Source organism: Marmota marmota, unplaced genomic scaffold (assembly GCF_001458135.2).
Source record: "Marmota marmota marmota unplaced genomic scaffold, marMar, whole genome shotgun sequence".
Classification (NCBI taxonomy): Eukaryota; Metazoa; Chordata; class Mammalia; order Rodentia; family Sciuridae; genus Marmota; species Marmota marmota.
In genome coordinates, this window is record NW_025999900.1 from 6486497 (window position 1) to 6505786 (window position 19290).

Below are 19290 nucleotides of genomic sequence, written 5' to 3' on the forward strand. Positions count from 1 at the left end.
GGGGGGGGGGGGGGGGGCTGTGCTGAACAGAAGGGGTAACCCTGACAGCTTGGTCTCTTTGTCCTTGGGTTCCATAAGAGACCTCCCCCAAGCCCTCCCACTTGTTCCCCGACAGTCAGTCAGTCTTGACGTGGCCGTTGGCCAGGGCTGGCGGCCCCCCGGGCTCCCCAGGCTCGGCATCCTTGTCAAAGCGGAGGCGGAGGGTGTTTCGGATGATGAACTGCTCCATGATGAGGGCCCCACAGAACCAGGGCACGGCGTACTCCAGGGTGATGAGGCCCATGAAGTCAAAGTCGAACTGGGAGTAGTCCCAGGGGCAGGCGTTGAACTGGCGCAGGATGAAGCCCGTGGTGAACTCCCACAGGTAGGTCCAGAGCGTGTAGATGAGGCAGCGCAGCAGCAGCGGGCAGCGGCCCCGCAGGCGCAGGTACATGCGCTCCACGATGAGGATGGAGGTGCCGTAGATGAAGAGGGCCCACACGCTCGTGACGCCCGGGAACTTCCAGTTAAAGTTCACCACGAACTCCCAGGCGGCCGTGAACATCACCTCGCAGAAGTAGCCGTGGATGGCGTACAGGTACCAGCGGGACAGCGCCGTGAGCGGCTCCGCAGAAGCCATGGTGCCCCCTGGAGCCTGCTCCTGGGACACAGAGGAGATGCATGAAGGAGGAGGCCCCTGCTGCTGTCTTCCCACTGCCCAGCCCACGCCTCTGGGGTGATCAAGCTGGAGGGGATTTCATCACACCTGCCCCTGCCTTTCTCCCTTCCTCCTTGGTTACCTACCATCTTCTGTCAGTTTCTTTTTCTTTCACTTTTTGGTATCAGGGATTGAACCCAAGGGCACTTAATCACTGAGCTGGGGAGCCCTCTATGTTTTTTATTATTTTGAGACAGAATCTCACTAGGTTGCCTACAGTCTCACTAAGTTGCTAAGGCTGACTTCCAAACTGGGATCTGCCTGCCTCAGACTCCTAGGCTGGGATTACAGGCGGGCCCCACCACCCTGGGAACCTGCTGTCTTCTTGACCTTACTCCATGTTCATTTCTGTATTGCCTATTCTTCTTTAGGCAGTGGGCATGAGAAATGAATGGAAAAAACAACCCAGCTCACTGGCTTCCTCTGATCAACTCTTCACAACTCCTCGGGGGTATCTACTACACTTAAACTTGATTGATTGATTGATTGATTGACTGATTGTAATCAGTTGAAGTGTTGTCTGTCCTGGCCCACCACCCACTCCCACTTCTAGGCTACTAGCTCATTTCTCACCAGGTCCATCCACTGGGATCCCATGTCTTCTCTCACTTCTCAAGTAGCCCCATGTCACTCACACTTCTGAAATCTAAGAAAACTATCACCTTTCTCTCTCTTCATAACACATCTATAACACTTACCATTTTAGCCACTTTTCAGTGTACAAGTCAGTGGCATTAAGCGTATTCACACTATTGTATAGCCATCCCCACCATCCACCTCCAGAACCTTTTCATCATCCCAAAGAAACTCTGTCCCCATGAAACACTAACTTCCCATTCCTTCTTCCCTCAGCTCGGTCTCCATAAATTGGAGGTACCTCACCTTCTCATTTTTGTTGTAATCCTGAACTCTCCCATATCCTCCTCTGGAATCAGACAGTATTTGGTCTTTTGTGACTGGCTTATTTCATTGAGCATAATGTCTTCCATATAATGAAGCATGTGTCTCAATCTCCTTCCGTTTTAAGGCTGAATAAATTCCATCAGCTATATGGAACACATTTTGTTTGTTCACTCCTCTGTCCATAGACACTGAGGTTGCTTCCATCTTTTGACTACTATAAATAACGCTATGAATATGGGTGTCTGAACATCTCTACAAGACCCTGCTTCCAATTCTTTTAGGTCTGTACCCAAAATTAGAATGCCTAGATCATATGGTAATTCTATGGTTAATTTTTGAAGAACTTTCACACCATTCTTCACATTTTACATTGCCAGCAGCAGTGCACAAGTGTTCCAGTTTCTCAACATCCTGGCCAATGTTTGTTTTTATTTCCCCAATAATGGCCATCCTAACAAGACACCTAAAGTAATACCCATTATGGTCACATTTTGTCTTTAACTGCTACATTAAATTGAATTTTGGAGTTTGGTTTCAATGTTGAGGGGAAACCAGTGGATTGATAGAGTGCTCCCCTTTCCTTCTCCATCCCCCTCCTTTGTTTTAAAACCCCAGCAGCCTTCAGGGACTGGCTCTCATCCCATCCTGTTTCCCTGAAGCCTGGCCTGGCCACAGGCCTCTCAGATTTCCCTTCTTCTACCAGAGAGTGTCTGGACCACTGATGTGGCCCATTACCAGATGCCACCTTTTTTACTTTTTGATGTGCATGCCCTTGTGATTTGGCCTGTGAACTCCTTGAGAGCAGTGGCTGTTTTTCAGTCCCATTTTGCGATCATTGGCACAGGTCTCTCCTGAGCAGAACTTTCTAAATGATATGTCCTATTTAGGCAGAGGGGGATATGGGAGAGTTCAGGATTACAACAAAAATGGGAAGCTCTGGTCAGGCATGGGAGTGCACACCTCTAATCCCAGCAATCCTGGAGACAGAGGCAGGAGGATCATAAGTTCAAGGTGAGCCAGGGCAATATAGTGAGACTCTGTCTCAAAATAAAGTAAAAAGGGCTGGGGATGTAGCTCAGTGGTAGAGTGCTTACCTAGCATGCTCAAGGCTCTGATACAAAAAAAAGAGTAGGAAAAACTCTGCCAGCTTCCAAAGAATTCCTGGCTTAACATGTGTCAACCCTTTTCCAAGATGGGCCAGGGAACTGAGAGGTTAACAAAATGATATCTGCAGTTTTCCCACCTGTCTGGGAATGCCAGCCTCATCTTTCAGATAACACAGGCCATGTTGCAATGATACCTGCTTCCCCTTATGCATTGCACTGTGCTCTTCCTAGCATTTTTTTTTGTGTGTGTGTGTGTGTGTGTGTTTGTACTGGAGATTGAGCCCAGGAGCACTTTACCACTGAGCTACCTCCCCAACCCTTTTTATTTTTTACTTTGAGACAAGGTCTTTCTAAATTGCTTAGGTTGGTCTTGACTTTGTGATCCTCCTTGGCTCAGCCTCCCAAGTCGTTGGGTTTACAGGAGTGCACCACCGCACCTGGCTATATCATGCTCTTTCCTGGACACCTCCACCTAAATGTCTCCTTTCCTAAATCAAACTCATTCTTTTTCCCCCCATCAAACCTATTTTCCTCCTCTAACCCCATTCTGATTAATGACATCACCATGCACCCAGTTAGAAGCCAGAGGCCCTGAATCACTCTCTCTTCCCCTTTCACATCCCCCACCCCCCACCAACCCCCAACCCAAGTTTCTGAGTAAGGTTATTTGTGGGTTCAGCACTGCCATCCCAGTCCCTGGCATGGTGCCCGGTACCCAGTTGCACATTCGACACAAGAATAAGGACTTTTTCTAATTGGTTAGCAATGGCCACCTAACAATCATTCCCAAACTAGCTTAAATCTCCTATCATTTACTATTGCAGCTCTGTGGGTTGGCAGATCTTGGCTGGCCTTGATCATGAGGCTGTGAGTCATCTGGGTCTCTGTTCTATGCTTGGCTGGGAGGTTTAGGGGGTGGCTGTCCTCCACCAATCTTTCGTCCTCCTGCGAGGCCAACTAGACTAGGCTGGGCATACCCTTCTAGGTAAGGACAGCAGCACAAGAGCAAGCAAGCCCAACTACACATTATCAGGACTCTGGTCAAGGAGGGGAAAAGAATAGCGGGAGAGAGGATGACTAATGGGTATAAGGGTAGAGCAGGATAGGAGGAATCATTTCTAATGTTCTGTAGCACAGCAGGGTAACTGTAGTTGACCACAAGTAATTATACATTTCAAAACAGCTATTAGAAAAGATTTTGAATGTTCTCAAAAAATGATAAATATTTGAGGTGATGGATATACCAATTACCCTGACCTGATCATTACACATTGTATACATGTACTAAAATGTCACACTGGGGCTGGAGTTGTAGCTCAGCAGTAGAGCATTTGCCTCTTGTGTGAGGCACCACGTATAAATAATCAAATAAAATAAAGGTCCATCAACAACTAAAAAAATGTCACACTGCAACCCATAAATATGTACAATTACTATGTGTCAATTCAAAACAATTTTAATATTAAAATCCTTTTTAAAATCTCAACAAAAAGATAATCCAAATTTTAAAGCCTGATTAAGACATCCCGCTATCTCATTGGTCAAGGCAGATCTTATGGCAAAGCCACTAATTCCTGCCCTTTCTACTTGTTACATCTCTTTGGAATCAGTCTCCTCTTCATTCCTCTCTTCTCATTGCTGCTAACTCTGGTTCAAGCCTTCCTCATGTCTCACCTGGATGACTCTGAAAGTCTCCCCACTTTGCCCCCTCCCAATTCAAATCACAGGACTGATGTGTATAGAAAGAGCAATCTGTCTCAAATGCCACTTGAGGTTTCTCCCCACTTGAAACCTACCAACATCACCAACCCTGAGGATGGCTAGCAAAGCCCTTCACAACCCAACACTGCCTTTGAGCCTGTCCTCTGAATCTTCTACCTTGCTGCTTTTGTTCCCTGGGATGCTCTTCCCGTCTGCCATCATCCGCCATGGCCCATGAACCCACAATCCTCCCCAAGACCCCAGAGTTGTCTGCTGCCCTCTCTGCTCACCTGTCTGTGGCTACAGAAGCACCAGGCTTTGTCATGATTCATCTGAAGCCCAGCTCGAGTAGCCACTTGAGAAACATTTCTTATAATATTAAAAGAAAAGGGCAGGATTCAAAACTGAGTATTTAACATGACTGATTTTGCAAAGGTGTACATCCATGTAAATACTCCCCCCACCCAAATCCGCAAAAATCATCTCTGGATGGTAATAACATATGTGATTCTTCCTTGTATTTTTTTTTTCTGTATGCTCTTAAAAAGTTTCCTAAGAAGCAAGGAAAAATAAAATGTTATCTTATAAATGCTTGCTGGGGTTGGGGATGTAGCTCAGCGATACAGGGCTTGCCTAGCATGTGCAAGCCCTAGATTTAATCCTTAGCACTGAAGGAGAAAAAAATAAAAACTTTGTTAATATTCTTTGGATCTTGTATACAAAAGATGTTCAAGAAATTTGCCAAACAAAAGGACCTCAGGATCTCTGAAGTCAGTAAAATTAATGCAGATTCTTCCCTCCTGAGTCTTTCCCAACAACAAACTACGACCCAGGCCTGAATGTGGTGTGGGGTTAAGCTCAAGGGCCTGGGTCCGAGTTCTGACTGATACTCACCACCTGAGGTATCTAAGGCAAGTTACCTGATTGTTCCACACCTCAGCTTCCTTACAGATAAAAGGAGGATAATGGAGTAATGATCACAGGCTACGGTGAAGATGAATGAGCTGCTAGATATGGAATACTTGGCAGAACATGGTGGTGCATGCCTGTACTCCCTGGGGAAGCTAAGGCAGGATTGTCCAGTTCAAGGCCAGCCTTGGCAATTTAGCAAGACACTGTCTCAAAATACAAAATAAAAAGGGCTGGGGATATAGCTCAGTGGTAGAGCTAAAAATAAAAATAAATAAACAGGGTAATCACACATACTTCTTTAATACAGCAAACACTCCAGAAAGTGTAGCTGTCCCTTCTGGCACAGAGACAGGCTTCTGGACAGGCCCTTCTGCTTTAAGAGCCATCTCCTACCTGAGGCAGGATCTCTGTGCCCCAAGCCCTCACCTGCCAAGCAGGTTAGATCTTTCCCCCTATCTAGAGCACCAAGCCAATGAATTAAGAAACCATGTGAAAACAATAATCCCACATACATCACTACCTCGGGGCGCAAAAACTCCCACGTAGAGCTTAGGACAGTCAGTGGGAGCTTCCAGCGACCTGTGGCGGTGGGGTGCTGAATTAAAAGGGAAGGGCATCAGAACCAGTTCTCTGAGGATTAGGTTTGAAGAGAGGGTAGAATAAAAGGGTGAACATTCCTGGTACATTCTCATTTTATCCTGAACCCCCACTCCCCAGGTGAGCAGAGAACAGACTCAGGCTCTAGGGAAACACAAGAAAGGCTGATAGCCCTGAGGTGGGTGGCCCAGGAACAATGATTCAGAGACCCCTGGGCCTCCTGCCCTAACTCAGTCCTGCCCACCTGATCTGCACACAAACCCTGTTCCCCCTGAAGCAGGAGGAAAGGGCAGCCCGGGATCCTGGGTAGGAAAGGGGCTCTCACTCCTGACATTCCCGGATCTCCTCTCCTACCAGCCCCCCCACCTTCGTGCTGATTTTAAACCGCGCTCTCCTTGTCTCTGATCTCATCTTCCTGGGGTGACCAAGAATGGTTTTCCAGCTAGGAACAAACCAGAGGATCCCAGGTGACCTGGAAGAATGGGACCCCAAAACCTTGTCAGCAGAAGCAAGATGAAAGGGGTAGCCATCAAAGGGAGAGAGGAACCTGGGGTGAAAGAGGGCAAGCTCTGAACAGAAGAGAGGCTGGGAGGTGAGAACAGGGGGAGCCCAGGACTGGACTCTATTTCTGGGCAGCAGGAAGCACTTGGGTAGGTGGGGGCAGGGGGAGGCATACCTAGGCAAGGTCAGACCTTGTCCGAGGGGTTGTGGCAGGAGAACACAGCTGGTCCACACAAGACGGATGGGGGCAACTGAAAGACCTGGCTGGGGGCAGAAGATAGGGGTGAAGACAAATGAAGATGAGACAGTGTCACTGGGAGGATACAGTTCAGAGTGGTGGGAGATGATAAGATAAGGCGCAGGGCACGGGCTCAAGTTCATAGCTCCACACCCAATCCCACTCCTTATCATCACACGACCTGTGCCTAACCTTGGAGCCAAGACAAGCTCACCACCCTCTGTTGGACCCCACAGGCCCCAATCCCTGCCCTGCCCCCCCCCCCCGCCCCCTTTGCCCCTGGGCCCATTCCCATACCTCCTTGCTCAGCCCTGGAACCAGAGCCCTGGGAGAGCCTGCTGCGGCTAGAACCAGCAGCTCCACGAATGTTGGCCTCTTTTCCCTGGTGACAAACACAACCATCCTGAGGACTGCGACACAAAGTCAGGACAGCCCAGGAAAGAAAATTCAGGGTGGAGTAAAGAGGACAAGCATGGTCAGGACTAGAAGCATGAAAAAAGCATTTGGAGAGGAGTGGATGGTTTCACAAGTAGGGTTTTGGGAACTAACACTCGATTCCAAGAGCCCTCATGCTTGATGATGAAGGGCCTAGGAACACAGTGTTCCTGCAAAGGGCTCAAGGTGATTGGCCAGAGCAGCCAACTACCGTCCACAGGAACAGGTGATGGGGAGGGGAGAGGAGGCTTTCAGTGTCCTGCTCTGAAATGCTCTGAAAGGGTGAAAGAGGGCCTGTCCACCTGTGTGTGCATGGACAGACACTTGCTTCCAGGTGAGATGAGGGGTCTCACCTGCTGCTCTCTCAGAGCCTGCTGAGCTCATCCACAGGGTGGCTCAGGTTCAGAGAGCAGGTGAAAAGGGTAGAGACTGCCATAGGAGACTGAGATGGGCTGGAGGCAATGCCAGATGGAATGATTGCCCTTGGTTTTGCCAAAAACTCTCATCTAATTCCAGGAAACTAAGGTGCCACAGCATAATGACTCTGGGAATTTTTGTCCAGAGAAGCAATTTGCTGGAAAAATCAAGTCTCTCCTCCCACACAGCCAGGTTGGACAGAATTTCTTTCACCCTATTTGCTTCTCAAGCTTCATTCCCTGTCCCCAGGAACCTAAATCCATCCTCTGGGGAGACACATAGGCCTTGTAGGAGGCCCCTAGGGCAAAGCTTCTGAGACTCTGGATCCCGTCCCCAGGTGGACTCCACACGAGGATCAGTGGAGTCAGTGAGGAGAGGGCAGTTCTCTCCGTCTGGAGTAAGGCCCGAGATCATCCTGAGCGTTCCCTACAGTCCTCAGGGTAAGAGGAGGAAAACCCAGGCTTGCTTCAGGGCTAGAAGGAAAGCAAGCAGAAGGAAACGCTCGTGGTCACTGGTGGGCTCAGATGCCCCTGACCTCGACCATTCTTGCTGTGGGCATCCCCCCAGGATGACCCCCTGAAATCAGGGACACTGCAGGCCTAGATGGGGTCCTCTCCTCACCTCCTGTCACAATAATAACTAGATGCTCTTCTCAGCGCTTTTCACGCATTGACTCAGATAGTCCTCCAGCCTGTTTTACAGATGGGGAAAGTGAGGAAGCAAGAGGCTAATTGGCCTATAACTAATGGCTATAAAAACAACTCTGGGATTCAAAATCCACAAGGCTGGCTCCAGAGTCTTCATCCCTAATCAGCACACTGTTCCTCCTTAGAGGCCGTCTCCAGGCACTCTAAGGACACTACCATTTTCCAAGCTTCTGGATAGTTGGGATGGCATCTGGAGAATCAATAGGAAGTCAGAAGGATGCACATTGATAGATGGATAATCAGTGAAGGTCAGAACTGGTTGTCAGAGCTACTGAAGGCTCCCAGTCCCTTCCTCAGGCAAGTTCTGGCAGAATACACACAAAGATCCTTGAAGGTCAAAGCTGACCCTCACAGGACCATCCCTCAGGGCTTCAAGGCATGAACCATTCAAAGACCCCTCACCAGGCACACATTATGCAGTGTTCCTTACTGCCGACCCACCCTGATGCTACTAGCATCTCAGATGGCCCAGCTCTCCTACGGAAATGCCAGCCAAGAGCAGCGGCCCGTGTACAGGCTGCCCAGAGGAGCCATCTGTCCCAATCAGCAGCAGCCAGTGTCAGAAAGAAACATTCCACACAGAGGATTTTTCAGAAGGCTCAAATGCTCAGCAAATCCCAGCTGGGAGGCATGGGGGAGCGAGGTGGGCAAGAAGGCTAAGGGAATGGATCCACAGCTCAGGAAGCAAAATAGCTTCCCTGCCATTCACATCATCCCGTTTTATTTTCTTCATAGAACTTTCACTATTTATTTATGGTCTTTTCCTCCCCAATTAGAATGAAAGCTCCTTGAGGCCCTGGGCTTTGTTTTCACTGCTGGGTAATCATTGCCTAGATCCTGCAATAAGACCTATGAGGGATGGATGGGGGATGGATGCATGAGCACAAACAGGCCCACACTGAAAATTTTAATTGTAGTATTTAAAAATATATTATTAGGGGGCTCAGAATGTAGCACAGTGGTGAAACACTCGCCTAGCAAGCATGTGACTTAGCAAGCAAAAACCTCTCCTAAGCCCACATTTTAAAGAGGGTCACTATTAATGGTATATTCTTCAGTCACCCAAATTGAATGGTTTTAAAAGAGGCTGATCCATGCATCATAGAAAGGAAACGCATTCCTAATGAAACCAACCAACCATCATCACGTGCCACTGCAATCGTTCCCCATGTGCGTATTCTACAAGTTACCATAATGTACTCATTCTATAACCAGACATTTTCACTTATTGTATCAACATTGTTTTCCAAGTGGTTTTGTAGCCATATGTGCTTATAATTAGAGTGGCTATGTAATATTCCACCAAGTGGAAAGAAAAACAATTTACTTAACCAAGATGTTCAGCAAAGAAACAATTATGCCCCATTTCTGCTATTACAGATGACATTCCAGAAATATCTTTTATGCCTGTTAACAAAAGAATTTAGCCATTTTCTTCTTTGAGACTACTTGCTGATGAAAGATTTCAGAGTGAACAATTCCTGAAATGGAATCACTAGACCAAAGGGTACAAAAGCCTTAAGTCTCATAGTGTAGATTGCTCAGGGAGCCTGTCTAACGGGGGGGAATAGGTCTACCATCTGGGTCACTACATTTCCAGTGGCCTCCATGGCCGTCTCCCCACACCCATTTTCCCTCTTCCAGTCCAGGTTCACCCACGTTACTGCAGCTACAAATCAACACCTTCCTGAAAAGCCCATGAGTCACAAACTGATTTTCCAAGCCCAAGCTGCATGGGAAACAGATTCTGGCCCTGAGCTGTAAATTTTCAACTGGGAGAGTCAGACCTGCCTGCAGCTGAGAAATACCTGGTTATTCTTTTACCTCTCTCTGCAAACTCCTGCATGGAATCTAAGATGCTGGGCCCCCGTGAACCATCCCACAAGCTCCTAAATGCTTATCCAATCAAGACTGCCAAAGCTCCAGCTCTGCCTGCCTGCCTTACAAGGGGCTCCCTTCCTGCTGGTCCCCCAGCCCACCACTGGATCATCTGTTCTGCACAGACATAACAGCCTTCAGGTCAGACAGACCTCTGGAAGGCAGCCGATGGTTATTTTTTAAAGTACCATCAAGGAAAACTGGAGATAAGTCCAGCTGAGGCTGCACAGTCAAGGACCTTCTCCTACCTTCTGTGGGGCTTGTCTGGACCTAGGAAGAGATACTGCTGAAAGCAAGAGGACTTGCCCCTGCTGACTCCCTGGGAGTCACTTTTATGACAGTGTCAGCTCCACAAATTCCCTCACCTGCCAGGGCACTGGATGTTCTATCCAAGGCCTTCTGGGTGGGTGGCGCCACTTGAATTCGCGGCGTGTAGACAGAATCCGAATTCCAGTTAAGGCACAGCTCCTACTGCAGGGAGGTAAAACCTGACGCTCAGGGTCTCCAGGAGCCAATGATAAGAAAGACTGCAGGGAGATGCCCTCTTCCAGGTGCTGGATTTCTTGCTTCACTCACTTCAACCAATCTGGGTCTGGCCCAGTTTTGGGAGGCCATGGGGCTATTAAATGACTCCAACAGTGACGTGGCCTGAAATTGCTCAACACTCCCCTACAATTCCAGAACTGTAGCCCTGTGACGGGGCTTTCCATCCCCTTGGATGGAAAGCAGGCTTAGAACTAGAACCCCCAGATCCATGCTGATGGGATGCTGGGCAGGCAGACAGGGTCGGGCAGGACCCCTGGGTACCTAAAACATACTCACTTATCACACCCTTGAGTGTGTAGCTCATAACAGGCATCAGGGTCACTGTGTAGGAGTGTCCCGGCTTAACCTTTGTTTTGTTGCCAGACTGGGCCTCGGTGCCATTCTCAGCAATGTGGGCAGGCATCAGCCCCAGGGCTCAGCTGATCCTTGGCTGATAGGAGGGCAGCTTCCCTGTGTCCCTGGGAATAAAAGAGGAGGCCTTTATTAGCTTAATCCACCCCAGCTCTGAGCCACCAGGCCAGCCCAAGAGTTAAATCCAAGGCTCAGGGCTCTGTACCAGGTCACCAGGAACCTAGAACCTACCATCTCACCTCTACTGCCCTGTGTGCTCAGGTCTGGTTAATCCAGCCATGAGAGCCTGGGACCTTTCCTGCGTAATTCACGTGTGGGATTACAATTGAGGGCTTCTTGGGCCATGAGTGAATGAATGTGTGCACACTTGTAAATCTCAGAAGGGATATAATTTTAGAATCCAGCTCCATTCTCAGCTTCCGATTACACTGTCACCTTCACCCTGCAGTGGGGACATCTGTTACCAAGGGCAGTTGAGAACCTCACAGAAGGCAGACAAGGTAGGGCGTTTGTTTTAGCGTTTTAGGGATCAAATACAACAACACAGAAAAACAGGCAAACAAAACGTGTGCTAAGCCTCTTACTGTAACCCACCTCTCCAATATTTATCTCATTATTATTGTTGAGGCCCTTCCTATGAACACTGACAACTGGCTACAAGCTAGTATAAATCTTACTTTGTAAGGTTTCTTGCTGCATAAATGTTTTTATTAATATCTCCAAGTCTTGACCATCTAAGACAGACAGATGCCCAGATTCTTTGTTCTAATGTGAAGGTGCTGAGGCTTCCTGGGAAATCCCCTTGACACAGCACTGTCTGCACAGGACCTTGGCCCAGCAGGGTGGCTGCCAAGAGAAGCTGAGAACAGTATGTGGCCCTTCTCACGTGTCCCCATGTTTTGACCACCCAAGCAGGGTGGACCACAGAGGTGCCAGCCTGTACTGACACCCAGGCTCCCTTCCCCTCCCCCTGGCTCTGAGAGCAGCAAATCCTCTCCCTTTGTCCCTTAAGCTGACAATTTAGGAGGCAGCAAGGGATCTGAGAAGTGTAAGGGCAAGGGCAGGTTGGGAAACTTAAACACCCCCTGTAAGTGTGCTTTGTGGGGGCCCCCACTGGGTCTCCCCCAGGGCCACTGCACTGGAGGAAAGTGAAAGGCTGAGGCGTCACAGGTGACATGCTTTGGGCTGTTGTGCTCTGCCTTGCCTGTCCCTTCCCAGGTCCTCCAGGAACAGGAACCTCCAGCCCTCCCCCACCTGTCCAGCCCCCTCCCCTCTCCCAGCCTGCCTGATGGTGGGCAGAGGTCACCCAGGCACATACCTACCACCTCCAGGAAAGGGCCTTAATGGGGCGTGTCAGATGCGCCCTCCTACCAGCAACGCCATGACCCACCGCCTGGGGTGTCCAATCACCCATGGGCAACTTCCCTTTCCCTGAGCCCTAAGCAGCCCACAGTAAACCACAAGTCAAAAGAGAAACAGAAACCAAAGACCACATCCTGCCAGCAGAGCCTGGCTGGGGCTGCAGTCAGCCCTGGAAGCTGGTTGCTGGCTGAGGCGCTGCCCTGGCAGATGAAGCCCCAAAGGTCAGAGCAGGTCCCTCCAGGAGCCAGCCTCCTGCTTCCTGGACTGAAGTCCCCCTGCTGCCAGTTCCCCAGTGGGGGTGGACAAGATGCTAGTGTAGCAGGGGTCCCTGCAAGAGCACAAGCTGTCCCAGCTCCCTCTGACACTCCCTGGCCCTCAAGAGCAGGCCGTAGGGGACAAAGCCGGAAGTTTTTGGAGCACTCAAATATGTGAAGAGCCCTTCAGCAACTCACATAAGCAGAACTTAGGCTTTTTGAAGTATATCACCTCTCGTGATTCTCTCAGGACTCCTGTGGGACAGGAAGGGCAGAAATGGCCCCCCCATTCTAGGGATGAAAACACTGAGACTTGTCCTAACTCATACATTTGATTCAAACCCCAATTCCCATGCTCTAGTCACCCCTCTCCCTGTACAGTATGCCTCCAAACTGCTTCCTACCCAAGCCTCATCCTTAAGGCACCTGTCTGCATAGATCTTTTCTTTTTTTAAATTTGTTCTAATTAGTTATACATGACAGTAGAATGCATTTGAAACATCATACATAAATGGAGTATAACTTCTTGTTCTGATTGATGGTACATGATATAAAATTACCCTGGTCATATGTGCACACAGAGTAATAATGTCCGATTCATTCTATTAACCTTCCTACCCCATCCCTCCTCCCCTTCACTCCCTTTGCCTAATCCAAAGTACTTTTATTTTTCCCTAGCCCACCCCACCTTATTGTGAATTAGCATCTGCGTATCAGAGAAAACATTCAGCCTTTGGTTCTTTGGGATGGGCTTATTTTGCTTAGCATGATATTCTCCAACTCCATCCATTACTGGCAAATACCATAACTTCATTCTTCTTTAAGGCTGAGTAATATTCCACTGTGTATATATACCACATTTTCTTTATCCATTCATCTGTTGAAGGGCACCTAGGTTGGTTCCATAGTTCAGCTATTGTGAACTGAGCTGCTATACACATGGATGTGGGTGAATTACTGTAGTATGCTGATTTTAAGTCCTTTGGGTTAAAACCAAGAAATGGGATAGCTGGGTTAAATGAGGGTTCCATACCAAGTGTTGTTAGGAATCTCCATCTGCTTTCCATAGTGGTTGCACCAATTTGCAGTCTCATCATTAATGTATGAGTGTGCCTTTTCCTCATATCCTCACCAACATTTATTGTTGCTTGTATTCTTGATAACTTATATTCTCACTGGAGTGAAATGAAATCTTGGTGTAGATTTGAATTTCTTCTTCTGTGAAGTGTCTGTTCAGTTCCTTTGCCCACTTATTGATTGTATTATTTGGATTTTTTTTTTTTTTTTTGGTGTTAAATTTTGAGTTCTTTATATATCCCAGAGATTAGTATTCCATCTGAGGTGCTTGTGGTAAAGATTTTCTCCCATTCTGTAGGCTCTCTCTTCAAATTGTTGATTGTTTCCTTTGCTGAGAAGAAGCTTTTTGGTTTGATTCCATCCCATTTATCGATTCTTGATTTTTATTTCTTGCACTTTAGGAGTCTTCTTAAGGAAGTCACTTCCTAAACCAACATGTTGAAGATTTGAGCCTACTTTTTCTTCTATTAGGCACAGTGTCTCTGTTCTAGTTCCTAAGTCTTTGATCCACTTTGAGTTGAGTTTTGTGCAAGGTGAGAGATAGGGGTTTAATTTCATTTTGCTAGATATGGATTTCCAGGCTTCCCAGCACCATTTCTGAAGAGGCCATATTTTGTGTAATGTAATATAGTGCACAGGCCTTTCATTCAATGTGATCACTCAGTCCATCCTGAGAGTCTTTTTTTTTTTTTGGTACCAGGGATTGAACTCAGGGGCACCCAACCACTGAGCCACATCCCCAGCTCTATTTTGTATTTTATTGAGAGGCAGGGTCTGACTGAGTTGCTTAGCACCTCACTTTTGCTGAGGCTGGCTTTGAACTTGAGATCCTCCTGCCTCAGCCTCCCGAGCCGCTGGCATTACAGACGTGCACCACTACGCCCAGTCTGACAGTTTCTTACTTTACATTCAGCTGACTTTTTCTATCCAGCTTCTCCATCAAATGCCTGAGGTGCTCCTGAGAACTTGAAGCAGCAGGAACCACATGTGGTGTCAAGCCCTGTCATCTTCTGCCTCTTCAGCAGCCCACCCACTCCTGCTCCTTCCAGACCCTGTTTGCACCTCACTCTCCTGTGAAGCCGTCCACAGCCTGGGGCTCATCCCATCACCGATGCTCCCCCTGGACTTTGACCATGCTTCCTTTGGCATGTGTTCCATCTGAAAATTATTTCGTATGTGACTGTATGCCTTACCAGATGATGGATTCCTAGAGACTACGGAACTTCTGCTGGATAGATAGACAAGATGGAGGAGGGTCCAGCTAGATTGTTGGGTGATGGAGTCATCCAGTGTTATTAACCAAGCCTAGCAAGGTCTGGTGTTTGTCTCTGATTCCTAGGGTGCTATCATAGAAAGGTTCACTCCCGCTGTGCACCATAAGATTGGGTCTACAAAGCAGGCATCCTGAGAGACACTGCAGGCTCCTACGTGGGCAGGGGGCCAGGCCAGAGAATAACAATGCCTACTCTGTTATTGCTACAACTTTCAAAAGGCACAGCCAGTTTTCACGCACGAGGATTCATTTCCCAAAGAGGTTTAACCAGCAGCTGCTGGCAGGAAATTCCCTCTGCATCGTTTTCTCTCCTCTGTAACTATTTAGGGTAAGCTGGGCTTGCAGGATTGAGTCTCTGCTTCTTTGACCGGAACCCAAATCCTTTGGCCCCTCCTACCTCCATGGCCTGGAACCTAAGACTACAGCAGGAAAGTGTGTAGCAAATGCCATCCTCTTTTCTTTCCCACCCTCCTCTTCCTTAACACCCCCCACCCCCACCGCCAAATCTCCCAGTAAAGGGAAAAATAAAGTATACTCACACTTGACACAGAATACCTGTGACTGGATGTCTGCCCTGTCCCCTCCCCCACCACCACACAGTTCTCCAGGGGACAGCAGTACTTATCCTACCATTCATTTTAACTCTGACACTATCTAACCCAAGATAATACTAGGCCCCACTTTTGAGGGCTCGGTCCCACAAGACTGCCCCCATTTCAGATGCCAACCAAACTTAGTTTGTCATTTATACTTTTTTTTTTTGGTAGTAGGGATGGAATCCAAGGGGGCTTTACCACTGAGCCACATCCCCAGCCCTTTTTATTTTTTTATCTTGATACAGGGTCTTGCTTAGTTCTTGAGGTTTGGCCTCGAACTTGTGATCTTCCTGCCTCAGCCCCCCAAGTGGTGTGAGCCACCACGCCCGACTTGTCATACATACAACTGGCTACAAACTAGGGTTCCCATGACTCCTGCTTGGGTCCGATTAATTTGCCAGCATGGCTCACAGAACTCATGGAAACACATACCTTAAGCAGGACAGCCAGGTGAAGAAGCAAGGTACAGTTCACCCCGCTAGTAACTTCCGTGTTCAGCAACCGAGGAGCTCGTTAAACTTTGTTCAAGAGTTTTTATAGAGCTTCATCTCCAGCCCTCCCGACCCCCCCACCTTTCCTGGAAGTTGGTGGATGGGACTAAAAGTTCCAATCCTTTAATCTTCTGATCTTTTGGTTTTTGGTGATTGGCTCTCAAATCCAGAGGCCAGTTAGGAGACCCCACCCCAAGTATCTTATCAGCATAAGCTCCAGTGGCACTTTGCCCTTGAACTACCTTTCTAGCCTTTTGTTGTTGTCCTTGGTGGTGGTGCTTTGTTTGTTTGTTTGTTTGTTTGTTTTTGAGACAGGGTCTCACTAAGTTGCTGAGACTGGTCCTCAATCTGCTATCCTCCTGCACCACCAGGTGTTGTTAAAGGGGCTCTTATAAATAACAAAAGACTTTCCTATCACTCAGGAGATTCCAAAGGTTTTAGGGTTCTGTAGGGATCAGAAAAAGAATGAATATATTTCATATTATATACATTTCCCTGTACCCAGGTGCCCACAAAATAAAATGAGCCCCAAAGACCCTTTAGGGAGTCTCCCAGTTTTTCCCACAGGACCCAAAGCAATTGCTTTTACTTATCCTATGGCAAGACCAACCCTAAGCACTAGTGGATTTGGCAACTTCCCAAACCAAGGAGTGACCACGAGTAGCTTCCCCCCAGGGGAAGGCCTTGTCCATCCAGATCTCCCTGGGAAGCAAGGAGGGAGCACAGGAAAGTGGGTGGGGATGGCAGCAGCTCCCCCAGCTGCACTTGACCTTGTCTTCCACTCAGCAGCCTCCCTCTGGGCGTGGGCCTGATTTCCCTGGCTGCCTGACATCTTGCCCTATCTTCTGTTTCACTCAGAGGCCACCTTGTCCTGCCACCCTCTTCTCCTGCCTTTTCCTTCCCATCCAGCTCCTGTACCCTACATGCCCCTTCCCATATCCCTCTGAGTACAATTGATGGATCTGATTGCTCAATTCCTGCCCCGGGGAGGGTGGTCCCTGGACCTCCGCCTCTTTCCCTTCCCAGCCATCCCACTCCCTGGCACTGGGTAGCTGCTGCATGTTGCCTGAAAAGGCTGGACAGCTGCTGGGCTCTCTAATTAGCTGCCTGGCCACTGTCCCAGAGTGAGGCATGTGTTACTGTAAGGAACTGCCTCACCTCCCCTTCATCAATAATCCTCTGTGCAGATCCCATCAGACAGCAACCAGGAGCCCTGGAATCCTCATCACATGAGACCACAAGCCTCCTGTCAGCCAGAAGATGGTGGCCTCACCCCAAAGTGACCAGGGATTTGTCTAAGTTTCCCCCATGACTGCCCACATTCTTAGGTAATGTACCCCAGGTAACCCACCACACTGTGCCTTCAGCTGCAACATGAAGGTGTACTTCTGCCTGCCTTTGGTTGACTTCAGTGCAGGCAGAAAGAAGTCCAGAGGGTCTTGTGGAGGACAAGGCTGGGTGGAGTTTTACACCAGTGCTCTGCTTCTCACCGACTTCCACAGCCAAGCCACCCCAGGGATTTCCAAACAACCAGGGAGTCTAGTCCAAGAGGTCCTGTTTACTCAAGCTGTTGTATTCTGGCAGTACTTAGGAAAGGCCAGGCCCTGTACTAGGTGTGAATAACACAAAGCTTTTTACCCCTGGATCTCAAGGGCCAGTGGGAGACAGACAACAAATAAGCACTCTCACACGTGTTAGAATATCTGATATTATGGCATAAAGAAAAAGTGCCTGGAGGGGGGAGAAAGAAACTGGAGAAAGAAACTGGACTCGGAACGCAGTCTTAAACTTCTGGAAGGAAGTAGCATTCAGGCCCAAATCAGAACGATGAGGATGCAACAGGGGCTCCCTTGAGATTGTTTTTCTCTCTCACTCCCTTCTGCCCTTCCATCCCTCTCTGATCTTCGGGTGAAGAGAAGCTCCACCTGGATGTTATCTGCTAAGTCTTTCTTTAGATTCATAGAACCCAGATGGCCTTGGGTTCTGTTTCTGCAGTACTAGGGATTGAACTCGGGAGTGCACTACCACTGAGCTATATTCCCAGTCCTTTTTACTTTTTATTTTGAGATAGGGTCTTGCTAAATTGCCCATGCTGGACTTGAACTTGCAATCCTCCTGCCTCAGCCTCCCAAGTGCCTAGAATTACAGGTGTGTGCTACCTATAATGCTAGGCCCCAGATGACCTTTGTAACACCCTTCCTTCCTTAGTAACCAGTGCAGAAAGTAAAAATCATTGCATAAACATACACAACCTAACTGACAAAGACCCACTCAGATGGCAGCCTCACCGCCTTCATTCCCTCCCCATAAAAACTTATGGCATTCTGAGGAGCTAGAGCCTCTGTCTTCCTCAGGGCTGGCTTTGAATAAACTTAATTCCTATCCACCAACATCTGTTGCCTGAATTTTGGTCACTTTTCAGGATAAGCAGCATGGACATTTGATCCCACTAACAAGAAGCCATGCAAGGAGTTTTGGGGAAAGTGAGTAAAGGGACCAATAAGTGAAAAGACCCAAAAGTAGGTGAGAGATAATACGAACCATAGTAAAGCCACATAGCTCAGTGGCACAGCATTTGCCCAATGAGCCCCTTGTAATCAAGAGCATCCTAAAGCAGGTGATTTCCCCCATCTGGAACACATCTGGTTGGCACAAGGATCACATATTTGAACACCACCTGTCCACCTCTGCTGCTATAAAAACCAGTGGCTCTTTCCCTTGGGGACAGGAAGGGAGGAACTCAGAATAAGCACGGTGAGATTCCAAGCAAGGTGGATCAACCCGAACTGTTGCCTCAGGGACTCCAACCCTCCCTTCTGGTTGCTGTTCAGACTGGGCCATTTCTCCTTTGGTAGACAGGATGACTCACCTGACCTTTACCAGCGAACCAGCACACCTGGACTCTCTCCTGAGAATAGGACTCATGAAGACCCAAGACTAGGCACAATCCAAGAACAGGTAATGCGCAAATCGATTTTTTTGTTTGTTTGTTTTTTTAAGAAACCCCAGAACTGGACTACTCAATTGGATAGCTACCAGTCACTTGTGGCTCCCTAAATTTAAATGTTAATTTAGTAAAAGTGAATAAAATAAAAAACTCAATTCCTCACTTGCACTAGCCACCTTTCAAGTAGTCAGCAGCTGCACGTGGCCAGTGTCTACCGCATTGGACGGTGCAGAGATGAAGCCTTCCATCATCACAGAAAACTCTACTGGACACGGCTGCTCTTGAATTCGATAAGGGTGAC

The 19290-nt window shown here is 48.2% G+C and overlaps 1 protein-coding gene across 16 annotated transcripts in view; it reads right to left on the reverse strand.

Moving 5' to 3' along the window:
- Positions 1 to 19290, reverse strand: part of Tmem229b (transmembrane protein 229B) — a 41263-nt gene that overhangs the window by 2898 nt on the left and 19075 nt on the right. For 2 of the 16 annotated variants that reach the window (XM_048798548.1, XM_048798551.1), the window contains exons 2-7: positions 10915 to 11096; positions 10458 to 10563; positions 6953 to 7037; positions 6593 to 6681; positions 4698 to 4776; positions 11 to 640 (exon numbers count right to left, since the gene is read on the reverse strand). In XM_048798548.1, coding sequence (XP_048654505.1) covers positions 116 to 640; positions 4698 to 4739 — 567 coding nt within the window. In that variant the 5' untranslated portion in view covers positions 4740 to 4776; positions 6593 to 6681; positions 6953 to 7037; positions 10458 to 10563; positions 10915 to 11096 and the 3' untranslated portion in view covers positions 11 to 115. Of the gene's footprint in view, positions 1 to 10; positions 641 to 4697; positions 4777 to 6592; positions 6682 to 6952; positions 8461 to 10457; positions 10857 to 10914; positions 11097 to 12307; positions 12642 to 19290 lie in introns of those variants that run through there. The other 14 variants (XM_015490361.2, XM_048798559.1, XM_048798549.1 and 11 more) reach the window with 13 other exon arrangements.